General features: G+C 37.7%; 1 protein-coding gene across 1 annotated transcript in view; it reads right to left on the reverse strand.

The window, feature by feature from the left end:
- The window catches only part of LOC109050192 (netrin-3-like), a 29,127-nt gene extending 4,711 nt beyond the window's left edge, over positions 1–24,416 (reverse strand). The window contains exons 1-5 of the mRNA XM_042752296.1: positions 24,249–24,416; positions 16,965–17,137; positions 14,724–15,974; positions 5,306–5,494; positions 78–227 (exon numbers count right to left, since the gene is read on the reverse strand). Of these exons, the coding sequence (XP_042608230.1) occupies positions 78–227; positions 5,306–5,494; positions 14,724–15,762 (1,378 nt within the window). The 5' untranslated portion in view covers positions 15,763–15,974; positions 16,965–17,137; positions 24,249–24,416. The remainder of the gene's footprint in view (positions 1–77; positions 228–5,305; positions 5,495–14,723; positions 15,975–16,964; positions 17,138–24,248) is intronic.
- Positions 24,417–26,860: the final 2,444 nt, after the last annotated feature.

Below are 26,860 nucleotides of genomic sequence, written 5' to 3' on the forward strand. Positions count from 1 at the left end.
CATTGTTTTTATAAAAACAATATAAGTTTATAATACATATTCATGTAGACAGATAAACAAACGTGCGTGCCACTCACTAATGCATGGAGCGACGGGCGATCGGCTCTGCTGATACCCTTTAGCACAGCGGTTGCATGTGATGCCAGTCACCCCGTCTTTACACGGGCACTGACCCGTCGTCTGGTTACACGTTTTACCTGCAGCTCCCACCGGATGGCAGTCACATGCTGGAGAGGAGAGAGAGAGAGAGAGAGAGAGAGAGAGAGAGAGAGAGAGAGAGATGATCAGCTCTGGCACAGGGGCAAAAGGGAAGTCCAAATAATGGCCTTAGTCCCCGTCTGGACCCATAAACATTGCCATGACACTCAATCTGTTACACACACTTCCTGTAACCACACGCTCACACACACACTGCTATATCTCATTTAAAGTCAGATGGCTCAATATTATATTAAATTAGGGGCTGTGTTACAGGAATTACACATAGTAACCGAAGTCTGCCACAACAACAAACAAAGAGTCACAGCATGGAAAACAGGTTTCAAGTTCTGCGTGACATACTCGAACACTCACAACATTATACTGAAAATACAATAAAAACAGCACATTCAGAAATCATCCTGTTCTGATGCCAAGACCTAGAGCTACTTACACTACTAGATTGTGCATATCTAATTATTCTAATTATGACTATTTTTCACATTTTATAATAATAGCAAAGTTATTCAAACTATTACTTGACAAAAAAGTATGGGAATTATATAGTGACAAATAAAATAAAATAATTATTATTATTTAATAAAATGTTAAGTTATTCTTAATAAAAAATGTAAATTATAAAATTAAACTACATTAAAAAATAAATACATTATTAATAATTTATATAATTTCACATTTGCTTCATGTTTCAGTGCAGTATGCATGTGAACACTCCAAATGAACTAAATATTGTGGCTTATATTTCTTAACCGTGTGAACGGAAAGCTAACTGAAGTGATCCAGATCCAAGTTCACTTCCAAGATTAGTGTGAATCCAAAGAAATTAGGTCCACTTAAAAAGGTTTAGTCATGTTTAATGTCATATTTTCATTTATACACGATTGAGACACTATTATAAATTTTTTAAGTGTTTGAATGAGGTTTTATTTTATATATCCTGTTTTCATTTTAGTTATGGATGTAGTAATTTTTATTAGTTTTTATTTCAGTTTTAGTTATTTTAGTTAAACTAAATAAAAATGAGAAATGTTGAAATAAACAGAGATAAATAAATAGAGAATTATTTTTTATATATTATTTTTGATTCACCAATAACTGGATTTTGGGCAAAAAAAGTGAAGTTTTCTAATTAGAATGACGGCTTTGTGTGTATTAGTAATGACTATTCTAGTGTTTGAGCATGTGTCTACATGTGTACGTGCACTGATGCAAAAATGTATGTTTCCTTTTTGTGTCAAGACTCTCAAAACAAACACACACACACACACACACACACACAGATAAGGTCTGAACAGCTGTTGCAGCTGCAGGTGAAGCTGGATCGAGCTGTAACTTAATCTGTGTGTGTGTTTGTTTGTGTTTTTGTGTTTTTTTTTTTTGTAGTTAATTTGTGTGTGTGTGTGTGTGTGTGTGTGTGTGTAGTTGGAATTTAAGGAATTCTCAGGTGCTGTATCACAGTAACGCTGATAAGGGTCTCAGCACTCAACATGGGCGTTATCAAATTAACACTGACAGCACAAGAAAAGAGTTCCTGATTGACGCACATACACACGTTGTTCATTCAGTCTAAATAATAATGTCATACCAAAGAGGTTCTTGTGCAAGAGCAGCACTGGTTCTTGTTACCAGCACACTCAACCAAATGCTTTTGGGTTCATTTCAAACCAGCAGAGAGCAGCAGAAACAACTAGACTTTTAATTTATGAAGCAAATGTCAGACGCTTGTGACACTAAGGTGCTCTGCTTTTTCTGGATTCCATTTGTTTTCCGTTTCAATTCTTCTGCACTCTGTTTTAATGTTAGTAATTAAATTTTAGTGTTAGAATTTAACAACATATTTTATAAAAGTTTAACAAAAACTTAATTTTGAGGGCCCTAAGAAATCAGTTTTACTTTCCCCAATTTCTGTGCTTTTTATTTTATTTTATTACGGTTTAATGTTAGCAATTAAATTTTAGTGTTACATTGTAACAACAGTTTATTTAAAGTGGAATAAAACTGACTTTTATAGGGGCCTATTTTTATTATTTTTCCCAAATTCTGTGTTTTCCATTTAATTTTCTTGAAATTAATTAATAAATTTTTCTTAAAAATTACGTTTTAATGATTTAATTAACTTAAAACAATAAAAAAGGATGTCTGATCAATTAAGACTTTAACAATTCATGACCATTTTCGCAACAGCCATATAAAATCTTTTTTTTTTTTTTCAGAATTTAATATTTCTGATTTAATACTAATTTATAAAGGCATAAAACATTAACAGTTTAATCAGTCTTGTAAAATGTAATCAAAAGAAAATATACATTTTATTTTTGTCAAACTGGCAACACCTGCTGCAAAAAAATGCAATAATTTTATGAAGACTTTTAAATCTGTGTGTATATGACAAACTATGCTGCTCAAACGCAAAAATACAGGTTTCATATTTAAATATCAGTCTTTTGAGCTGTAATATTAACAGACACAAGTCCATATTTCAATTTGTTTAAATTTACAGCATACTTTTGATTTATTTAACCAAAATTTGCCAAATTCCGTGACATTCTGTGTTATACTGTAAATTTCATTTTTATGACTGGATTCTGTTATTCCATCCTTGTTTTCCACATCACAGAATCCATAGGGCTCTATATCACTAATGATAATGATATTTCATACACACACACACTTTATCACTGTTAAATATTGCACATTTAAACCTTATCACTGATCCAGGTGAATACATTTCAACTCTTGGCACAGAAATCACACATTTTTCCAGCAGCCACAAAAGCAGAATTACTGATTGATAGTTTCGTAGGAAGCAGACGTTTTACGTTGCTCGCAATTTAACTTACACAAACCCCTCTACTTATGGATTGACTTTTCCTTCCAGAAATTCTCGACTTACAAGACATCTTTTATCCAAACACTTCAATTTTTCTCAAGCTCTGATGTGTGTTTGCTTTGGCCGGAGTGACGGCAGCAGATATATGAGCTTCATGTACAGCCTGCTCCCGGTGCACACCGGCCCTGGTGTGGTTTTATTGAACTCTATTCTATTTTTAGAATTTATATACATGTGTGTGCTACCGATTTTATGTGAAAGCTCTCAAGCTGGAAAACACAGTGCATAAAATATTTGATGCACATAAGTACATTTTTCACCCATAAATAAACAGTAAACTATAAAAATGACTCACAGTCATTTAATACTCATTTTACTCACAAAAATGAGTCACAGTCAGAAAATAAAGATGAGCGATTCTTATGTAACTGAGTATGCTATAAAATCATGTCTAAACACATCCTGCCTGCAGTTTTCAAGGTCCAAAAAAAAAAAAAAAAAAGTGTTACAAATCTAAACCAGGCTTTCACAAACCCTTTTATCAGCCGAACCTCTTCGACTCTGACTCTTTGACATATTTACTTGAAGTTGCACAAGTCAATATTTCAATAATTTAACAACACATTTGCATGTTCACGGTTCTCTGATATCAGTAAATGGTCAAATGGCTTGCATGTAAACAAAATAAAATATCTGATAGTGTTTAATGTTGATTGTTTTTATTTTCTATATTATAATTCTATATTATAAATATTTGTTTTATTTTAATGCTACATTTTTAGGATTTAATTCATTATTAGCCTTTCATAAACTCATGTACACACTACCTGAACAACTCTGCCCAAAAATAATACATAAATGTAATTATTATCCAAAAATCGGCATGTTGCTCAATACCATCATTTATAGGGGCTTGTGTAAGTACTTTAAACAGCTGTAAGTGATTTTTTGGAACACAACACATAACATGTCGCTGTTACTTGACAGATGTCCTCAGAAATCACACTTGAATTTCAAAGTTTTTCAAATTATTTGTTTACTTGTCTCTGTGGCAGCTCTTGGTTCTATAAACAGCAAAAAATGACCTGACAGCGGCCCATTACACGTTAACCAATAACATGGTCCTGTTTATTTCAGCAGTCCCAAATTGTTTGGGACGGGACTTCCTGTTTTTATAGCAGAAGGGAAAATCTGTTTGGAAACAGTCATAAATTTTGTAATTCAGCATGCTGCCACTAGGGGCACTGAATGTCACACAGCTGAGGTCGACTTCTTGCAAACACTTTGAAGTAATTCAACACAATTTTGACTTACTAGAGTAAAAAAAATCGCTTTTTGAAGATAAAGACAAATATTTATGGAAGCCTGTTTCTGCCACTGAATAAAAAAATAAAAAGTAAGCGACTTTTATCTCACAACTCACAATTGTGAGTTTACAGCTCGCAATTCTAATTTTTAGAATCTAAGTGATATAAACACGCAATTGAGAGAAAAGAAGTCAGAATTACAGGATATAAAATCGCAATTGCATGTTATAAAGTCAGAACTGTGAGATATAAATTCATAACTCTGAGAAATAAAGTCAGAATTGCGAGATATAAACTTGCAATTGCAAGAAATAATGAGTTTATACCTCACAAACGTAACTTTATTTCTCAGAATTGTGACTTTATATCTAAGAATTGTGAGTTTATATTTCACAATTCTGATTTTTTTCTCGTAATTGCAACTTTATTTCTCAGAATTGTGAGTTTATTTCTCAGAATTGTGAGTTTATATTTCGCCATTCTGATATTTTTCTCAGAATTCCGAGTTTATATGTCGCAATTTAAACGTTTTTCTCACGATTGCGAGTTTATATCTCACAATGGTGACTTTTTCTTAGAATTCCGAGTTCATATATCGCCATTGGCCATTCTGACTTTTTTCTCAGAATTACGAGTTTATATCTAAGAATTGTGTTTAAATCTCGCAATTCAGATTTTTTTCTCACAATTGCAGCTTTATTTCTCAGAATTGTGAGTTTATATTTTGCAATTCTGAATTTTTTTCTCAGAATTCAGACTTTTTATCTCGCTATTCAAACTTTTTTCTCGCAATTCAAACTTTTTTCTCAGAATTGTGAGTTTATATCACCCAATTCTGAGAAAAAAAATCAGATTTGTGAGAAAAAAATCATAATTGGCGGAAACAGGCTTCCATAAATATCTGACGTTAACTATAGACTGAAAAGTGAAAGATTGAGGAGTGTCGTACCTTTGCAGGCTCTGCGGTGTGTGATGGGTTTGCCCATGTCTCTGTAGAATCCCTCTTTGCAGTAATGGCAGTGGCGTCCAGCGGTATTGTGTCTGCAGTTCATACACACTCCTCCGCTCTTACGGCCCGACAGCTTATACAACTCCATGTTAAAGCGACAGCGCCGCGCGTGCAGGTTACAGTTGCATGCTATAAAGAAAGACAGGGTGAACATGTTATCGATGGAAGTTACATATCACGCAAATGTGCATATGGTGTTTTCTCAAAAAGATGATTGTTTGAGACATACAATATAATTAAAAGGATTTTACAGTCTGCAGGAGAAGCTTTAGATCCCCACATGGAATGTTTTATTATCTATTTTTTTAGTAAGTTATCTGTTTTCTGGTGAAACTAAGCAAAACACTGATCTGAGGAACCTGTGATAAAAACAAACTTTATCAGTCTCCAAAGAACCATACAACAACTCAAGAACTCTATTAAGCCAAAAAAGGCCATATATATATATATATATATACACAAACACACATATATACAGTTTTCATTTTCATTTTATGATTTGAAATGCCTATCTGTTTCATTTCAGTGTTTGACTTTGTCCGTGTGTGTGTGTGTGTTCTTACAGGGCCAATTTGTATGGAATTCTGTGGTTAATGAAACCTGCTTGGGCCATTCCCTCACACACACCATCTGCTGCTCTGTGTGTGTGTGTGTGTGTGTGTGTGTGTGTGTGTGTGTGTGTGTGTGTGTGTGTGTGTGTGTGTGTGTGTGTGTGTGTGTGTGTGTGCGTGTGTGTGCGTGTGATGAAAAGGGGGTGCAATTTCGGGGGGTTTCTCGGTTAAAGTCAACAGTGTGAGATTACAGCAAATTCAACTCGATAAACGTCTGCAGGCGGTGTGTGTGTGCGAGCGCTGTAAGGGTGTGTGCATTTCTCCAAATGGAATTCCAAAAGCGTGACAAAAAGAGCACACATATTCACACCCAAATAAAGTGCTACACAGTCACACACATGCACAAGACAGAGACAGAATTATTAAAGCATACGGTGTAAATATGAGCACTCTCTAGGACGTTTCCAGATGGGCTCTGATTTGAGCGGGAAGGCTTTGGAAACGAGCGCAGGTTTGCTGATATCTCCCAGCACTGCGTTTGTGCCTTGAGCGTGGTACTTAATCTAAAGTTGTTCCAAGGGTCTTTCTCAATGGCACCCTTCCTCTATTACAAGAGCTTTCCAAACACAGCTGAAAGCACTCAAACCTATTAACCTGAGGTTAGAGCAAACCCAGAGCTCCAAATTCATTTATGTAGAGCAGAAACTTTAGTTTGATGGAGCATGCGCTACAGGTATGCACAGAACTACACCCAAAAACACATTTCTGTAAACGCCATACATCTTACAGTTAATGTTGTGATAAATTAGAACACAGACACCTTTAACTCTACATATGTTTTGGATTATGATGTCTAAATTAATATGATTAATTAACTGTACAAACTAACTATAATTACCATGGTACCAAAATTATTACCATAATTACCAAAATACCATGGAAGTCAAAGGGGACCATTAACTGTTTGGATACCCACATTCTTCAAAGCATCTTATTTTGTGTTCAAAAGATGAAATAAATTTATACAGGTTTGAAACAACTTGATGGTGAATAAATGACAGATTTTTTTTTTTTTTTTTTGGGGGGGGGGGGGGGGGGGGTAAATTATCTCTTTAAGATTATGTGTTTCTTCAAGTTACTAACCTGAAGTATGAGAAAAAGTGATAGTGATGCTTGTCTTAGTGAACGCAACTAATAAAAAACACCAATAACACCTTCCACAGAACATCACCTGTGCGTTTTAACAAACATATGTTTTATCAACTAGGAATAACAGCTCATTTAAAATTCCATCCGTGGTTTTATGTGAGCATAAATATCAGAACATTTGGCTCACAGGTGTTTCTAATTGATTGGGCATTTCCTGTTGCATAGATTGTTCACACATGAAAGAGTCGTGAAGTCTCACGTCTCCGGTCAGATCTTTTATTTTCTGCTTGTGAGAGAAAAGCGAGTGTTTTTAGATTCCAAAAGAATTAGGAAAATTGGGAAAAGTCATAACACAAGAGTTGGGTGTAGTCAAAACAGCAATTTGGCAGTGAAGCTGCTTTGAAACTGTAGCTGGTCGAGTTACAAGCTACTCATAATTTAGATAACAAACAAGCTACTAGAAAACAAATGGCTAACTACTCTGTATAGCCAATATTTTTTTTTATTTTTTTTTTGCATACACAACAGTATTTTTTGGCACAAAACAATGAGAATCTCTATTAGGGTAACAAATACATTTACATTAAATACAACACATATATGGTGTGTTTTCTAGTTCTATTAGTTGTACTTATTGTAAATTGATTTGTTTACTGATCAATTGAGATCCTCGTATATAATATTTAGCTACAAAAAAATATAAAAAGTCACGTGTAAAATGTCTTCAACGCATGGCCTCAAATGAATCAGTTAATCGGTTCATTCGGATGATCATCTGAGCAAAAGTGTTCATGGTATTCAAGTGGTTCGCAAAAAGTGAACTGCATAAAATTTCTTAATGAACCAGTTCACTAAAATCTTCCTATTGCTATATGAGAAAAAAAGGACATATCGTAATAAATAAAACAGTGAAATGAGTAACATTCTCCAGAACACTGTACAAATCCTGCCAGGTTCGTTGGCAGGCCCTTCAAATACACAACAGGATGGTGATTCAAAACAACCAAAAAAAGAGGAAAATGTTCGATTAGTCAAGTCAATCTCGGCCCTTGGCGGACATGTTTTTAATCTTTTAAACTTCTATTCAACTAAACAGGCATTTCACTTGCTGAAGAGTGACTTACTTCAAAACTCCCAGAAACAGGCAACAGCTGGAAGTTTCTTCTCTGAAGGTTTGGCACAGGACGATAGCGCAAGACTAGCGACGTTGATGAGTTACAGACACGCCGCCGCTATTTCATGCTGGAGATCTCTGACTAAACACTACATTTTATAAGCTTTATATTTGTTTTGAAATGTCACGATACTTACGCTCACATAAAATGGAGTAATAGGGGCGCTGAGAGTGCTTTTATTTATTAATTTACTTAATTGGTTACATGTGTTTAGACGAGCCAAACATAAAAGGTGGCATTTAGTATTTTTGGTTTACAGGCATCTTTCAGAATGTTTAGATACTGCTGGAGTGAACAGGAAATATAGAAATCCAGTCCAAATTTCTAGATGGCTTTGGTTTTACAAGAGCACAAACAATTTTTTTAACAAGTTCTTCGACAAATGTGTCCTTTGAATTGTAGCATGCAAAGAAACAAAATGACAAGCTAGTTCCAAAACACATAATCACTGGCAGACTAACAAATAAACAGGAAGATAAACATATCTCTACAGGGTTTCTCTACAGCGTCACAGCTTTATATCATTAACTCTCTGTGTGGCGTTTTTTTTCCCTTGGAAGCAGCATGTTTTGGTTTGTGACGTATAGGAAATCCAAGGCAGTAAAAGTGGGCTTGTGCGTGTGTTTAATGAGGATATGGTTAGTACTCATACTTCCAGTGTCTTGTGCAGGTGGCCGTGACTGGCATATACACACATACTTACACACTTTATTATATTAACCTAGCAACCACATAGCAACTAACTAACAACCACTTAGAACTCATTAGTAACTGCATATCAACACACTATCAAGCACTTGGAACACCCCTGAAACCGCATAGCAACTCATTACCAGCAACTCATAACACCCTGGCACTAACTACCACTTAGTACATCTTAGAAACTGCATAGCCAACACTAACAATACTGAACACCCCAGCAACCCCATAGCAACGCACTAACAGCCCCTCAGAACACTCCAGCAACTGCATAGCAACACATTAACACTCACCTAGAACACTCCAGCAACAGCATAGCAACACATAAACACTCACCTAGAACACCCCAGTAACAGCATAGCAACACACTAACACTCACATAGAACACCCCAGCAACAGCATAGCAACAAATCAACACTAACCTAGAACACTCCAACAATTGCATAGCAACACATAAACACTCACCTAGAACTCCCCAGCAACACCATAGCAACACACTAACACTCACATAGAACACCCCAGCAACAGCATAGCAACACATCAACACTAACCTAGAACACCCCAGTAACAGCATAGCAACACATCAACACTAACCTAGAACACTCCAACAATTGCATAGCAACACATCAACACTAACCTAGAACACTCCAACAATTGCATAGCAACACATCAACACTAACCTAGAACACCCCAGCAACACCATAGCAACACATCAACACTAACCTAGAACACTCCAACAATTGCATAGCAACACATCAACACTAACCTAGAACACGCCCACTCACCATAGAACACTCCAGCAACAGCATAGCAACACACATCAACACTAACCTAGAACACACCCCAGCAACACCATAGCTAGACACATCAACAGCATAGCAACCTAGAACACTAAAAACCAACAACAATTGCATAGCAACACATAAACACTCACCTAGAACATCCCAGCATAGCAACACCATAATACAACACATCAACACTAACCTAGAACACTCCAACAATTGCATAGCAACACACTGGCCCAGCTAACCACACCCCAGCAACACCATAGCAACACATCAACACTAACCTAGAACACTCCAACAATTGCATAGCAACACATTCACACTCACCTAGAACACTCCAGCAACAGCATAGCAACACATTAACACTCACCTAGAACTCCCCAGCAACACCATAGCAACACATCAACACTAACCTAGAACACTCCAACAATTGCATAGCAACACATTAACACTCACCTAGAACACCCCAGCAACACCATAGCAACACATCAACACTAACCTAGAACACTCCAACAATTGCATAGCAACACATTCACACTCACCTAGAGCACCCCAGTAACAGCATAGCAACACATCAACACTAACCTAAAACACTCCAACAATTGCATAGCAACACATAAACACTCACCTAGAACACCCCAGTAACAGCATAGCGACACACTAAACCTAAAACACTCACATAGAACACCCCAGCAACACCATAGCAATACATCAACACTAACCTAGAACACTCCAACAATTGCATAGCAACACATAAACACTCACCTAGAACACCCCAGTAACAGCATAGCAACACATAAACACTCACCTAGAACACCCCAGTAACAGCATAGCGACACACTAACACTCACATAGAACACCCCAGCAACACCATAGCAATACATCAACACTAACCTAGAACACTCCAACAATTGCATAGCAACACATAAACACTCACCTAGAACACCCCAGCAACAGCATAGCAACACACTAACACTCACATAGAACACCCCAGCAACACCATAGCAACACATCAACACTAACCTAGAACACCCCAGCAACAGCATAGCAACACACTAACACTCACATAGAACACCCCAGCAACTGCAAAAACCACCTACAGTAGAACACATTAGAAACTGCATAGCACCACACTAATGACACAGAGCAGCCTGGTAACCACACAGCAACGCACTACCAACTAAAACATCTTAGAAACTGCATAGATAACACTTGCATAGAACACCCCAGTGACTGCATAGCAACTCATTTACAGTCACCTAGAACACCCTAGCAACTCCATAGAAACACACTAAGAACTACTTGGAAAGTCTTAGCAACCACATTGCAATGCAATGCACTCAGTCAGAACACCCCCGCAACCGCATAGCAACACACTGTCACTTAGACTATCTTAGCAACCGCATAGCAACACACTGACAGCCACCCAGAACACCCTAGTAACTGCATAGCAACAGTAAAAGTTTTGACATTTTCTCCAGTCAAACTGTTTGATTTGAGCGTCAGAGCCTCGGTTTGTGGTCGGCCGCTCATTAGTCTGCTATAACTTCGCTAATCTCTTTGTCCTTGTTCTCTCAGCTGAATGGCGGGATGATTTTAACGAGATCACACTCAACCACTGCCAGGTCAGGCACAAAATCGGCGGGAGTCCTTGGCATGTGTCGAGGCGAGAAAACGAGGGAGTGGAGCGTGTAGTGGGGGTCAGTCAGAGATGGGGCCACCAAACCACAGCAGATGGCACGAGGAGAGACAGAGCCAGAGGTGAGAGGAGACAAACACAGAGCGCTGCCAATCAAACGAAAGAAAAATAAACGATCTGAGACGTGTAGAGAAGCACACGGGAAAAAAAAATGAGTGGACAGGAAGAATTAGATGAGGCAGAGAGATTTATGGAAGACATTAGTGATACTAATGGAGTGTCAGGACTGCCCAACTGGAGCATTTGGGCACAATATATCTTTCCTGACACAAAGATTATTACATTTACACCATTTGGCTAATTTTTTCGTTCAGCAATTATACTGCCTTCTGATAAGATAAGATAAATATCTGCAGCTGCTACTGATCTTTAACATATGGATAGTTGTATATCTACAGATAGACGCTGGAATCCTAATACAAGAACTAGAGCCATCAAGTATATGCATCTTAATAAAATAAAATAAAATAAAATAAAATAAAATAAAGGTACAGTACAAAACAGTGCCCAAAAACGATAGATAGATAGATAGATAGATAGATAGATAGATAGATAGATAGATAGATAGATAGATAGATAGATAGATAGATAGATAGATAGATAGATAGATAGATAGATAGATAGGTTGGTTAATTAATTAATTACTTTTGTAAAAATACTTTTGTAAAAAGTAACTTCAGGAAATAAAAAAGTTGTATGAGCTGTTTAAAAAATGAAAACTAAAATAAAATAAAATGTGCAATGCATTTAAAAATAAAACTATCCCAGAAAGTGTAGTTACATATTTAGCCTAAATTAAGCTGTCACTCAATAGGGGTGATATAATTTTTGACCAAATGTTGGTTTGTACAATAAACTAAAAAATATTTTACAATATTTATTTATTTATTTGTGACATAAACTGAAGTTAAGTTCAAATTCATAAGCATAAAGTGTTTGTGTTGCTTTACAAAACTCTGTATTGCAAAAGTCTGTGTTGATAAGTGATGTTTTTTTTTTAATTCATAGGTGCATTAAAAAAATTCTGCAGAGTGACTATGCTGTAAAATGAAATACCCTTACATTCTGCTAAGCGGCACTGCGCTTCTTTGGCAGCCGGTGTAAATTCAGTGTTAATATGGCCGCCAAAATAAATAAACGCTGCTTTCGCACACGTGTGAAATAGGCCTAGTGCACTCACTGCTGTCAGGAGCGTTGGGCTCTGAGCGTGGGCTGTTCAGACACGGGCTAAGAAAAGAGGTTTATGTAAAGATTAACATACTGCAAGACAGACATACGCAAACACAAATCTCGGCCCTGCACTCGAGTGTCAGTCTGTATGTATTCAATGGAATGTATCCAGCATTAATACCGATACAGCCGAAGTCAAGCTCATGAATCAAGTTCAGATGTGAGATGCGATGAGAATTAACCTTCACAATTTTGCCAAGAGATCATTTCGTAACACCAGACTGCAGCTTTGTTCTAAAATGTAGTGAGCTGTCTACCTAGACAGCAACTCCAAAGGGTTAGCAGCGTAAATATGCTGCTTTTGATATTATTTTGATTTATCTTTCAAGAAATAAAGAAAATTCCAGAATACACTGAAGCTCCAGTGAAAAAGTCCACTCAATATGGCGGACAGATCGAGAGAAATGCTAAATATAAACATACTGTTGAGGACATTTATGCATTTAGCAGACACTTTTATCCAAAGCAACTTACAGTGCATTCAGGCTAACATTCTTTTTTACCTAACGTGTGTTCCCTGGGAATAGAACCCACAACCTTTTGTGCTGCTAACGCAGTGCTCTACCACTGAGCCACAGGAACACAGTAGTTCCATTTTTTTAAAAAAAATATAATTAAAAGATAATACAAAATTCATGTGTTGTGAATTTTCATAAATAGTTTAGCAAAATGCTACCATCAAACTCCACAAGTGTCCATCACAATTGATTTGATGGTTGCATTTTGTTAAGCTGAGTGGTCCAGATGGGTGGTACAAATCATTGGCAAATAAGGCCTATTCATGCTAAGAAAGATAATTATTAAGAAACCGACATTATATCAGTGTCCATGCCAATGAGCAATAAGAAACTGTTTATTATAAGCAAGCACTGCCATTTTGTCATCCGCCACTTTAAATGCTAATGCTCTTGATTTGGGTGGATTCTGATTGGCTGTCAATATTTTATCATTAATCAACTTGAAAAATCATTCTCAATCGATCCTCTGTCATTATTGTTATAGCTGTGGTGAGAACTTCATAATTCTCATAGAATAGGAATGATTATTAAAACTTGATAAGTGTAGTTATCTTGGTGTGAATGGGCCTTTAGGACACCTATGTAGGCAATAGTCAGCAAGGCAGCTCACTAGGGGCCAGATTTACCAAACAAGACAAAATAGTGTGAGAGCACAATGTCATAAGAGCTCCGAGCAAGTTCCACAGATGATCTACAGGTGATTCAAGAACACAGATGCATTCTATAATGACCAGCGCAATTCACAGAGAGCAGCACAAATGAGCAACAATCGCAGCCAGGTCAAGCACAAATGGGTAAAGACATGCTTTTTGGTCGTTAAATAATAGCACAAATACCAGCAAACTGACTACTGCAAATCTCTGTAAATCACATTGCAAAATCTATTTAAATACTCTCCTCCCATAAATTTTGCATCTGTAAGGGAAACTACTGTAAATGCATATGCAATAAGATCAGTCACAAAAGTAACTGTGTCCTACCCACTGTTTTCAATGCTAATTTTTCTCTGCGTGGGTTTAGTAAATCTTGACATTAGTGTTTTAACATCAGAAGAGGTTTTGCATTGGTACAAGCTGTAAGTAAATCTGGAACAGCTAATGAAGACTGAACAACTACCACATTTTAATAAAAACTAGGGGTGCAATGATAAATCGATTCATGGATCGATTCTGCGATTTTCCGAATGCATCGCAATTCTCAGGAATTGATTCTGAGCTTAGACTTCAACAGCAGATGGCACTCTAGCCTAGTTTTTAATCACTCACTCAAATGCTAATGAAGAAGAGCGCTTGTGCATTCGGGTGAGTAATATAAGTGGTTAAATGCATTTCAGCTTTTATGCTTTTATGACGTGAGATTAATGTAAACAGCCCACTGTAAACACTCTTGGAATTTGCTTTAACCTTTAAGAACTTTATGAATGATAATTTTAGATTCAAGTGGTGTGTTTAAGGAACTGGAAGCAAGCAGAGTACAGCTGTTTCTAAAGCATGCAGTGCCATATTTAAAGTCGCACCCCTAATGAGAACACAGCGGATTATGTGCAACTTACGCAAGCACTCGTTGGCTTCTTTCGCTGTTGCGCGTTGCCAGGGCCGGTCGTAGTGAAACGGTTTACAACGGTCACACTCCGGACCCTCTGTGTTGTGTTTGCATTCGCACACCAGTTTCCCGTCCTTCTCTCGCATGCACCTGGAGGCGTGGCCGTTACATTTACACCTGCCGCCCACTTGGAAGTCACCAACCGCGTAGTAATAAGTAGGCAGCATTCCAGGCGGCCCGAGTGGGTCTTCGCTCTCGCGTCCCGACATGGGCAGAGCTCTAAGGTGCTGCGGGCGACTGAAGACCACTCGAATGTCGGTGACCGTCACCCAGTCCTGCAGAACAGGGCTCGAGTCGAAGTCCTTGCCCGAAGGGCGTCCGTCTAATGTGCTAAAAGCGATAAGGCCACCAGAAAGCGGGTAGAGATCGGTGTGTCCATCTGTGCATAAAGCTTCCTGCTCGTTCTGCTTGGTGATCGCCGCTTTGTTGGGTCGGTTGTACATGCGACGGCACTGCGATGAGTAGAACTGGTAAGGTGTCCAAGTGCGGCCATAGTCCATGCTCTTATAGATGGCCAGGGACTCGGGCCGCGGGGAACAGAACTGCAGGCTGACGTACGTGATCTCAAACTTCTTCCCAAGCGACAGCGTGAGCGTCACGTTGAGCGGCGAGCCCTGCAGGTTCTCCGACTGCCAGCAGGTGAGGTTGTGGGCGGAGTTTAGGTCAGTGAGGTAGGAGGCAGGGTGAGCATGGCGAGGGTCCGATGCGTCGCAGACCTGACATGTGCGCACAGCTGGACGGTCGTCGCGTTCCACTAAACTGCAGGAGCGAGACGGTGGCCGGCCGCATACACTCGATACACTGACCTCCTGGCCGAATGCTGCATTGATGAACTCTGGGATACATCTGCGGGCGGCGCCCGTCTCATCATAGCAGGGGTCCGTCGGTGTCACTTGAGGCCCGGCGAATGGGTTCGGACTGTGACTGGAGGCCCAGGGAAGTGTGTGAAACAAAGTAAGCAGAGAAAGCAAGTTCCGAAAACTCTGCATGATGTCACGGGGGGGGGATGATGAATGTGGAATGGGGAAGGGAAGAAACGTATCCAGATGGATGGGTAGAGAGAGGGGGAAGTCAAATAAACAAATATGGCTGTAGCGTCTCTTCAGACTGGAGTACGTGTGATATCTTGGAAAGGCGACCCGGTCAGAAAACGTCCAGTGGATAGACGACTCTCCCAGAACCAACTCTCGGCAGTGTGTGTCTGGAAATGGAAAGGCACAAGATGTCAACAATATTCATATAGTACTTCAAAGAAACCATGTTCAAAAAATGATGTTATTACAATGATACCATAACCCAAGTGAAGTGCACTGAAGAAAACAAGGTACAAAAACAGGGCCTAAAAAACTTATTTCCAAAAATAGACAGTGAAAAGTAGAGCTTATCCTTTTTAAAATGTAAAAAAGACAAAAATATATCAATAAACTCACAGCACTAGATCAAATACTACACAAAAAAGGGACATCAATGAGTTGTGAATTATTGTAGAATATGTGTATCTACTTTACATTTTACAATCATACTTTTTATACTTTTTGCAATCATTTGTAAAATTCACTGCCGTGATGTTACTCTGATGTGTGTGAATGCCAGGACATTGCTATGCAGTTACAAAGGTGTTCTAATTAGATTTTAGTGTCGCTATGCAGTTGCTAGGGTTGCTAAGTGATTGCTCACAAACCAAATCAAACCAAGTGTTCACCCTCTTGTCTCTAGATCTGGCTTCAATGTGCATTTGTGGGATTTTTCGCCTGTTTTATAGGCCTGCAGTTAAAAGTGGAGCATTTGATCACTTAGTAAAGTAGCAACACATCTTTGCAACAACACACACGATTTAAGGAATTATTCATTTCTAGAGCACAAACGCATGATGCAAAAACTTAAGGGAGTCAGCAACAATAATAGTGTGTTTAGAAATGCTCATTTATAGACGTTTCAGCCATTTTAGGAAAGCCGTGCATGCAGAAATACACTGCAGATGTTATTTGATGGGCTAATTTTGTCTTGGTAAACACATGCTGAGATTCCTCATGTTTTCTTGGGGAGTCTGGGCCGTTGGAGTCCAGGGGATTTGAATAAGAACATTTAATATAATGTTGCTGTGCACAGATGCTTTTCTAGATTTATAAAGCAGAAAAACATTTCTACGATACAGTGATATTTATCTTGTTTTAAAACAAAGAAAGCGTACTTCCTCTACTGCTGGAGGAATCAGCAGTCACAGTCCGTTCCGCATCCTATGTGCCATGTTCCAGACAGACACCGAAGGAATAAAACTCGATACTCTCAAACTCTCCTGATGCTTGGATCCGCAGGTCGACACGCATGTGATCAGCCCGGAGGGAATCTGATGAGATCCGCACGCTGTGTAGAGTTAATGAGAAACAGTTTGACATTAGCGTGTATCTGAGCCGAATCACACTTCTACAGCACTACAAAGAGAAATGAACCATGAAACCAGAGTAAAACTCCTCTCTTAGGACCTGTCACTGCATGTGTGTGATGTGAATATCAATGCGGCTCTTTTTGCTCGGGCCCCTTTGCAACGGTACAGATGGACCCTGAAATAAAGACAGTAAAAGCATGCTATACTCAACTTATGAATTTGATAAAAAGCCTGAAAAATTAACTGTTATTATTGTGCTGAAAAATCGATTCGAAATTGGCTGAGATGCATGAAAGCTTCACGTCACACCTGTTACTATATCATGCTCTTCCCATGCAATTACAATGAAGCTGTCAAGCATCAAAAGGTGCACAAAAGCAACCAAAAGAGCCCATACGAGTTTTCTGAAACCATACAATGTGTGAGAAGCAAACAGTAATGTGATGTGTTTACTGAAAATCAGAGAATCAGAGATGCCAGAATCATTCGTTTGAGTTGGATCTTTCAAATGATTCAGTTGATTCAGTTCACAATCCATTCATTCATTTAACTAACTGAATCAATAATACAAAGCTATTATTCTGTTACATTTTTATAGTGATTTTGTGTCCTTTTTCAAGTTTTTAGGTAAGCATATTCCGGCATTAGTAATATGAAATCTACGAAGCCTGTTTTTTTGATGAGAATTGTAGAGCATATGTTTTATATGAAGACACAATAAGCTCTGAATGGCCCCTTTTTTCCCTATGTTTCTGTCACATTCTACCAAACTCTCTCTCTCTCCATACACACCTCTTCAGTCACACATCATCAAACACCAAACAGAGAATTAAGCTCATTATTTGACCCTCACGCCGTCGGTCGAACTCTCTCACCCCCACCTCTCTCTTTCTCAACCTCGCTCGATCACTCTAACATAAACAGACCGAGAAACACGCATAATGGGGCTCCACTAGTTTAACCACTACTGAAAAAGTGCATTTTTTAAAGACTTAAAAACTGTATTGCAAATTATCAGTGTAACAATTTGACAAAAAAAAAAAAAAAATGAGATTGTGATGAACAAAGCCTGATGATCATGTTATCTAGCATTATTTCAGAATCTTCCAGCATCTTGTGGTTCAAGAAAATAGTACCTAAATAATCAATTTAATGATAAATGATATATTTATATATTTTAAATTGCTACATTAATTGAACAGTTATTTTAAACAATGTTTACTTTATTATACATTAAATATATAAAATTATCATTTATAAATGTATATGTGCAATGTATGTATTGTATTGTATGTATTTTGCAAATGCTTGTATCCACATTGACTTACATTACATTTAAAATTACATTATGTTTTATAAGTTCATGCATTCTCTGGAAATCAAACCCATAACCTTCTTGTTGCTAGTGCCATGTTTTATGGTTTGAGCTGCAGAAATGCTACATTTTTGCATTTTCTTAAAAGTTTATTTATTTTCCAGAATTAATTTTTTTTTTAAAAATCCAAAAATGTCAATGTGGTCTGAGACGTTTGGACCCCATTGTATGTATACGCACATATTCTGATTGTGTGGTCTTTTGGTGTTTACACTGTGTGTGTGTGTGTGTGTGTGTGTGTGTGTGTGTGTGTGTGTGTGTGTGTGTGTGTGTGTCCATGCCACAACATCATTTAATGTCGAATCTATCAGATTCTGAGAAAAAGAATACACATCCCTCTGATTCACACAGACACAGACACAGACACACACACACACACACACACACATACAGGAGCAGGACACAGAAAATAGGTGAAAGGTTTAGTGAGACAAAAAGGGACAAATATGGACAGAACTGAGGAAGGGGATGGTATGTGGGGGAGAATAAAAAAGACAGATAGTGGCTGAAGATAGAGGACGGCAAAGTAGAGATGAGATATATGAGAGAATGAAAGAAAAAGAGATGGATCACAATGAAAAATGGAGGTCTCTCACAGAATGACTAAATATGGAGAGTCGAGTTTCTACATCGAGCATGTGTGTGTGTGTGTGTGTGTGTTACTCATGACACAGAATTTATCAGAGCTGAGACATAACACAAGTGCAAAGGCTCAGATGGCAACTAAATACATTTCAGATTTAAAACTATTTCTTTTGATGCAAAAATACCTATATACCAGTGTAAAATGACAAATATAAAAATAACAACTGTTTCTATAATCGTTCCTTTTTGTTTGATATCACAAAGGGCTCACAGACTAATGGATAATGTTAACTAATAGCCAAGAAAATATTTAGGTCACATTCAGGTCCAGGATTATTATCATTAACTAAAACTGTTAAAAATTTTGTTAACTCAAATAATGTTTAAATAAAATTAAATATAAATATTAGATGAAAAACTAAAAATGAAAATGCCTTCTCAGCTAGCTGAAGCATTACTAACTGGAAATAAATAAAAACTCAATTTAATCGAAAAACTGAAATAAAAATAAACTAAACTCAACAGTAATATTTAAAATGTGCAAAAACTCATAAAAAAGCACAAAAAATACTACAATTAAAAATGAAAACTGTAAATATAAAAATTAATAACAACTATAAGTAACACTAAAATATCACTGTTCAGGTCTGATTCCAGTCTGGATGAAACTCCCACTTCTTAACATCCGGTCAGTTTTCTTATTAAATATCCCTTTCATTTTAAATGGGTTAAATGGGTTGAATGCAGTTTCATGTAGATTGTAATGGGAGAGAGAGAGAAGAATTGGTCCAGACAAACTAATCCAGAGCATCTCAGCAGTGAATAATCAAGTATATCACTCATCTGACTCCCTTTTTCGATACCAATTTTCCTTTAAGAACTTCAGGATTGCAGTAACAAGATGCGCTCTGTCAGAGGTGTGCTCGCTGTCAGCATAACTTAATCCACAGAAAACCAGTTATCAGTGTTGATTTGACCTTACACATGGTGAAGAAGTGTTGAAAACAACAGATTTCTGCACTACATCTTTCCAGTTTTATCGAGTCTCAGGCCCAGTCTGGGGTTTTTCACTTGTTTTCTGGTCCAGCAGGTGAAAATGGTGCATCTGACACTTAAATGAAGTAGCAGCACGCTCACCTCAACAACACACAAGATTTGAGGAACAATTCATGCCTGGGAAGTTTTTCGATGGTTAAAACTGATTAAAAAGTCACATACAGCAAGCCGACAAGTTAAATGCATGACTACAAATGTGCGAGTGGAAAGAAAACCGCCTGGTAAAAGAATGCAGCCACTGCGACCAGACCCTTCTCTCACACACACGGACCAAACCCAGCCCTGACTAAAACAGCAAAACCTGATCCTTAACCACACACACTCACAGAAAATACACATGATGACCGGGTCATGCATTGATTGCTGATTTGAAAATAATTTGAAGATAATTTGAGAATCTGTGCAGTAATACATCATGCGTTGCATCACACTTCTGTAATTTTACTTCGGGGACAGAAATGCTGCCAGACGTTCTTTAAAACTAATCTGGCAAAAGCTTTTTCCTCAAAGATAAAAAATTATGCATAAATAAAGACATGTTTTTTTAATTCTAAAAATGCAAAGAAATAGCTTTGGTTGGTTTGTATTAATTATAAATTGTTTTATATGAAAACAGTGTGTGTGGTTTAGGGGTTTAAATGCATGGGTTCATAACACGTAGACTTTCACAATCTCACACATAAGTACACATCTTTTTCCATTCGACAACAAAAATTTCACCGCTAGGCATCACCAGCTTTGAACTCAGGAGGGAAACCACAAATAATTTTATGAAGTGTTCAAATACTGACAAACACATTTCGTGCACCACACTTGCACACACACACGTACAAAGTCATAAGGTGCCAAGGCTACAGCAGATTGAATCATTTAGCACCGCTCTCCAACTGGACACACTCCGTGTGTGTGTGTGTGTGTGTGTGTGTATGTGTGTTTTTAGGCACAGCCCAAAAGTTACAGCAAGGGAGTTGCACGGCACAGAATAACTTCAAGCACACACACTCCCACAATTACACTTTTATGGCTGTCACCTGCTATTTTATGACCCCTGACCTCTTGACATGCTTAAAATCACATGCATAAACAGACACAAAACACACACTCGAGGAGCAATGCACGACTCTTAAAGGGGTCATATCATATATATATATATATATGTTTTTTCTTCTTTAAAATTAACCTGAGATCCACTTAAATATTAGTAGTTTTTTTGTTTTATTTTTTTTGGGACCAAAAGCAGTAATTTAGTGGTAAAACATGAGCTGTTTTCCACAATTGACTCTTTATATTATGCAGTTTGGATGGTCATGTGTTCAAATGTATTCATCTGTCTAAAATCAGAGGTTTGCAACACTTTAATAAATGTTTTGAAATCTGAAAGTTGCTTTAATAGTACACAAAACTCTTTTATCTCGAAAGATCAAGCTAAATTTGATTCCTGATATGACCCATTTAAGGTAAGTCCAGTAAAGCAGTTAAAGTTAGTGTAGGGACAATTTTGTTGGCGACAAAAGAGAAAAGAGTGTCATGTGTATGCGCACATACACACACACACACACACACACACACACATACACACACACAGATGAAGCTTCCTGTCCTGGAAGAGGAGGAGAGTGAAATATAGGCCATGTTGACTTTAGCTGCTAAGGTGGACCGAGCCAAGACTGTGTCAGATCCAAACCTTTCAGTGAAGTTGAAAAACGCTGCTCTCATGTTGCCCGGCGCTGAAAATACGGCCCAATTACGTCTTAAAATGCGGGAGGAAAGGAACATAATGCTAAAACATGATGCAAAATCATATACATGCAGTGCATTATCACAAAAGTGCATGATGTATTGCTAATTAAAGAAAGAGTTCACTCTAATTTTTGCTATCAGTTACTCACCCTCATGGTGTGGGATTTCTCCCTTCTGTGTAACACAAAAAATGTTTCGAGAATGTGTGAGCTGCACTCTGCATGCAATGAAAGCATACGGTGACCGGACTCCAAAATGGACAAAAAAAACCACCATAAAAATATCATAAAGTAGACCTTATGACCATTCCAAGTCTTCTGAAATCAAATAACAGCTTTGTTTGAGGAACACCTGAATTAAAGCGTCTGGAAAAATTCCACCTTTTAATGGAAAATTCAGTTTTTTCCATCATAAAAAAAAAACTCATTATTATCCCTCACATAAGATCTGAGAACAAATGGTGTTCAGTATTATTGATATCAGTATTTGAATAAGCAATGCAATGCATTCTATAAAATAAAGATTTCAGAAGGGTGTTTTTGGTTCTGTAAAGAACCTTTCAATGAAACATTCTTTAAAGAACTAAGCGTGAAGAACATTTTAATAATCTAAAGAACACTATACTATATAGTTGAACACTTTTCAACTATAATGAACCCTTTGTGTATAGAATCGGTTTCATGGATGTTAAAGATTCCTCATGGAACCATCAAAGCTTTTCAACTAAATAAATGTTTGTGTGTTCTTCACATAAAGCTTTAGATAACTTCGGAAGACGTGGAATATAATGCATGGAGATTTTATACGGGACTTTTATTGTGCTTTTTAGTTCTTTTTATGGACTGAAGGGCTTTCTGCTTTCATTGTATGGAAAAGAGGAGCGTAAACATTGTGCTAAACATCTCTTTTTGTGTTTAACGGAATAAATTTTGGAGAAGTATTCCATATAGTGCTGGCAGAGAGAGCTGGGATGTTGTAAGTAGGTCAAGAATCAAACTGACACACGGTTTAGTTATCAGATCTCTCTCCCTGTCTGCTACACCTCTGACTTTACTGTCAAACACAGAGCTTTTCGTTTTGACAGCTCTGAAATGTCTGATTTTTCTCCCCTTTTTCTCGAAGGCCAGCAGTGGGCAGGATCAGTAAACTGAGCTGGCGTAAATGTTTTTCCCAAAGTTTAACTCTACAGTTCATCTGTGACCCCGGGGAAACCAGAGAGGGGCTTCACTGCAATAAAATCACAGGAATCCACACACACACACAAACGTGTGTGTGCCACGTCCATCAGGGGAAGCAGAAATCTTGACGCTGTCACGCATACCTAAGAAGACTCGTGAAGAGTTGCTTTCCTTGGCATCTCTCACAGACCGGGAATGAAACAGAGTTTGGTGCGCTCTGTTAAATCACCATTAAAAAAGAGAGAGAATTCAGACTGTAATTGCCCACCTGTCAGAGAGTGAGCAGTGCACAGGACCCTCATTATTGTCTAATTAATATAATCTGATTATTCATAATTATAAACAACAAAACACACTAAATGAACACTTGTATATTAAATTGAGCTAATTTCATAAAAATCACTGCTTTAACTTTTTAACTTGGTGACTAATTAATAACAATTAATATATAATGTAATATAAATTAATCTTTTAAATCAAGTCATATGAAATTATTTTTCCAGCTTTTATTAAAAAAAAAATGCACTTAAATCAGAATCAGAATTAGCTTTATTCGCCAGGTGTGCACAAACACACAAGGAATTTGTTGTGGTTTTTTTTTTTTTTTTTTGTGCTCCTGGTAGGTACTTATGTTAATTAATTAATTAGATTCTGAAATGAGATGAGAACAGAAAAAATTTAATTTGTATGACTTGACTTTTAATAATGTGTATGAATCTGGAACAGTAGAATGATTTATGTACAGATTTGTGCATTTTTACTCTATATAGAACTGTATAAATAAAGAGATATGCATATGTATACATATATGGGAAAGCACAAAACAGTTTAATTTAAAAAGCGTTTAATCTTTTAGTTTAAATCTTTTTTATGTTAATATTACGCTATCAAACACTAGTTGCAGTAAAAATCACTAGTTAATATGATTTTGGACGAAAACTATGGATACCAAGGTACATTTTTATAAACTAATGCATGCATTCAGTGTAAACTGTAATTGAACTGGTTGTGATCAGCTAAGCTCTCGTTCACCTGCGTTAAACTCAAAATCAAATCACATGCATAACTACATAGAGTTGTATATGATACCATGCATATCTCCATTTATGATACATAATGCAGATATTACAACACTTGAACTGTTTGAGAACTCACCAGAATTTGAGTCCCGTCTGATCCGCTAAACTTCATTCAAGCGCGGATGTGAGGAAAATAAATCCAGATCGATTGTGATTTAGTCCTGTTGTCTGTTAGTGAATGAAACTCACAGATGCAGCAGCGGTCCGTTCCGTTCATGAGACAGACACACACTGAACACGCGCACTGAGAGAGAGAGAGAGAGAGAGAGAGAGAGAGAGAGAGAGAGAGAGAGCCAAGGTGAGAAACCCGACTGTGCCCCCTCACACACACACACACAATTCCAGACTCAAACTGCATTAGAGAACGTGGCTCTGTTTCAAAACCTAGTAAGCCGCCTACCTAGACAGCATTTTGGTGCATCATAAGCGCGCGGCGTTTTGAGATACCGTAGTCGCGTGCAACATTTTTGGGCTTCATATGAGCGCGTAGCGCAGCATTGTGTGGCAACGAGTCGGTTGCGCGCGCCAATGATGCCATAAAATGCTGTCTAAGCAGCAACTCACTTGGTTTACAGACGCACCCAATGGGTGGTCCGGAGTCTAGCATCTGGCGTAGTCGCGAAGAGCATTTCTGAGCATCACAGTTTTGGTTTCATAATCATAATTATTTAGTAACCACTTTTGTCAATAAACGACTTAGAAAAGAGGTTAAACACAAGCAATGACAATGATATCAGTAGCAGTGATTTTTATTCATCACATGCGCGTGTAGGTGCCCGTTTCGCCTATTGTAACGCCTATTGAGCGATACACGCACCTATATGCTGTCTAGTTAGGCATCTCACTTGGTTTGGAGTCGTTGTGTGTGGTAGAGTGTCTTGTAGTATACGAATTTTACTTTTAGTGGGTGAAATTTCGACTCTAAAAAGAATTTTAAACGTCTGTTAAATATTATGTCATCAACACAAAGATAATTTTTGTCACAGTCAGATAACCGTCAATTATCTTAAAGGGATAGTTCACCTAAAAATTACAATTTTGTCATTAATGACTCACCCTCATGTCGTTCCAATGCCGTAAGACCTTCGTTCATCTTCGGAACACAAATTAAGATATTTTTGATGAAATCAGAGAGCATTCTGACCTTGCATAGGCAGCAAACCAACTAAAAATAGTCCATGTGACATTATAGTTCAACCGTAATTTTACAAAGCTAAGAGAATACTTTTTGTGTGCAAAGAAAACAAAAATAACGAGTTTATTCAACAATTCTTCTCCTCCAAATCACTTATTCTGCTATTACGGAGAGTACTATGCCCATTACATTCCTCTTCACATAAACAAGGCTCAGCAAATGTGTGTTCTACGTCAGCAGCATCACGTGCATATGTTGTTTATGTGCAGAGGTACTCTTAATAATGGAGAAAGATGTGATTTGGAGGAGAAGAATTGTTGAATAAACTAGAAAAATATTCATGATGTTTTGTAAAATTACAGTTGAACCACTGATGTCACATGGGATGTTTCACCAATGTCCTTACTACGTTTCTGGTTCTGGGAACATTTCAGTTTACATTGCTGTCTATGGAGGGTCAGAAAGCTCTCGGATTTCATCAGAAATCTGATTTTTTGTTCCTAAGCTGAACGAAGGTCTTACGTTTGGAACGACATGAGGGTAATAAATGACAGACTTTTGGGGTAAACTATCCCTTTAAGGGCTTTTAAACAAATTTGTAATAAGAAAATCTATAATAAAGCGAATGATAATGGCAGAATTTATCACTCTTTATCGATGTACATCGCGAAAATGATCGCAGGCGCTAGAGCCGCATACTGTTGCTATGGTTACCTCCTCACGCTAGCGCGATTTCTTTAAAGTCTATTTTTCAGCAGGTTTGCTCTGACTAACATTTATTAATACTAAAACCTTTTAACCTTGATAAACACCTAAATAATATCTTTTACTAAGACCGCTCAACCTTTTGTTTTAACTTCTTAAGGGGAGGGGGCCGGTGAGGAGGTCAGACTCAAATAATTTGCACCCTCTGGCATCTCTGGCGCTTCTGCACATGCGTGTTTTACTCTGCTGATGTTCCGACGCTTATTTTGACACTGCTGTCTATTTTTCCCCCCGATACTATCTCATGGAGCCATTCAAGAGTCTTTGATTCCCGTAAATCATCGGAAACACTCGGTGTGTGATGGATAATCCAGATGGTGCGCATAATGAGAGCGTAAAACACGAGACAAACTCAAGGCAGATGCGAGTGGGTGGGTGTCTGTGTGTGTCCTAAACAGATCAATTATTATAATCATCCCGCAATGCCCGACTGGCAAACCGGGACGCATCACGGAATTCCAGAACTGATGCTAAACGCTTGATGAAATGCACTCATCCGGTGTTGAACATCTCCCAACATCACGTGATCAAAATACTTCATCAGTGGCCTTTATCCACAGCAGTGTTGGGGACCAAAATTGTTGGTATGTAATCTCTAAATAAAACTAATCTTTCATTGTGTTGCATCATGGAAACAATGCAGGCAAGTTCTCAAAAGTATCAAGTGAATTCATCATTTTGTTTTCATATTCCTTAAATCTCTATGTAAACTACTCTTCTCTTCAGCTTGCAAAACTACTTGCTTGGGCTCCATCTCGTGCATTTGAGCCATTTACCATGAACCAGAG

The sequence above is a fragment of the Cyprinus carpio genome, chromosome B24 (assembly GCF_018340385.1).
Source record: "Cyprinus carpio isolate SPL01 chromosome B24, ASM1834038v1, whole genome shotgun sequence".
NCBI lineage: Eukaryota > Metazoa > Chordata > Actinopteri > Cypriniformes > Cyprinidae > Cyprinus > Cyprinus carpio.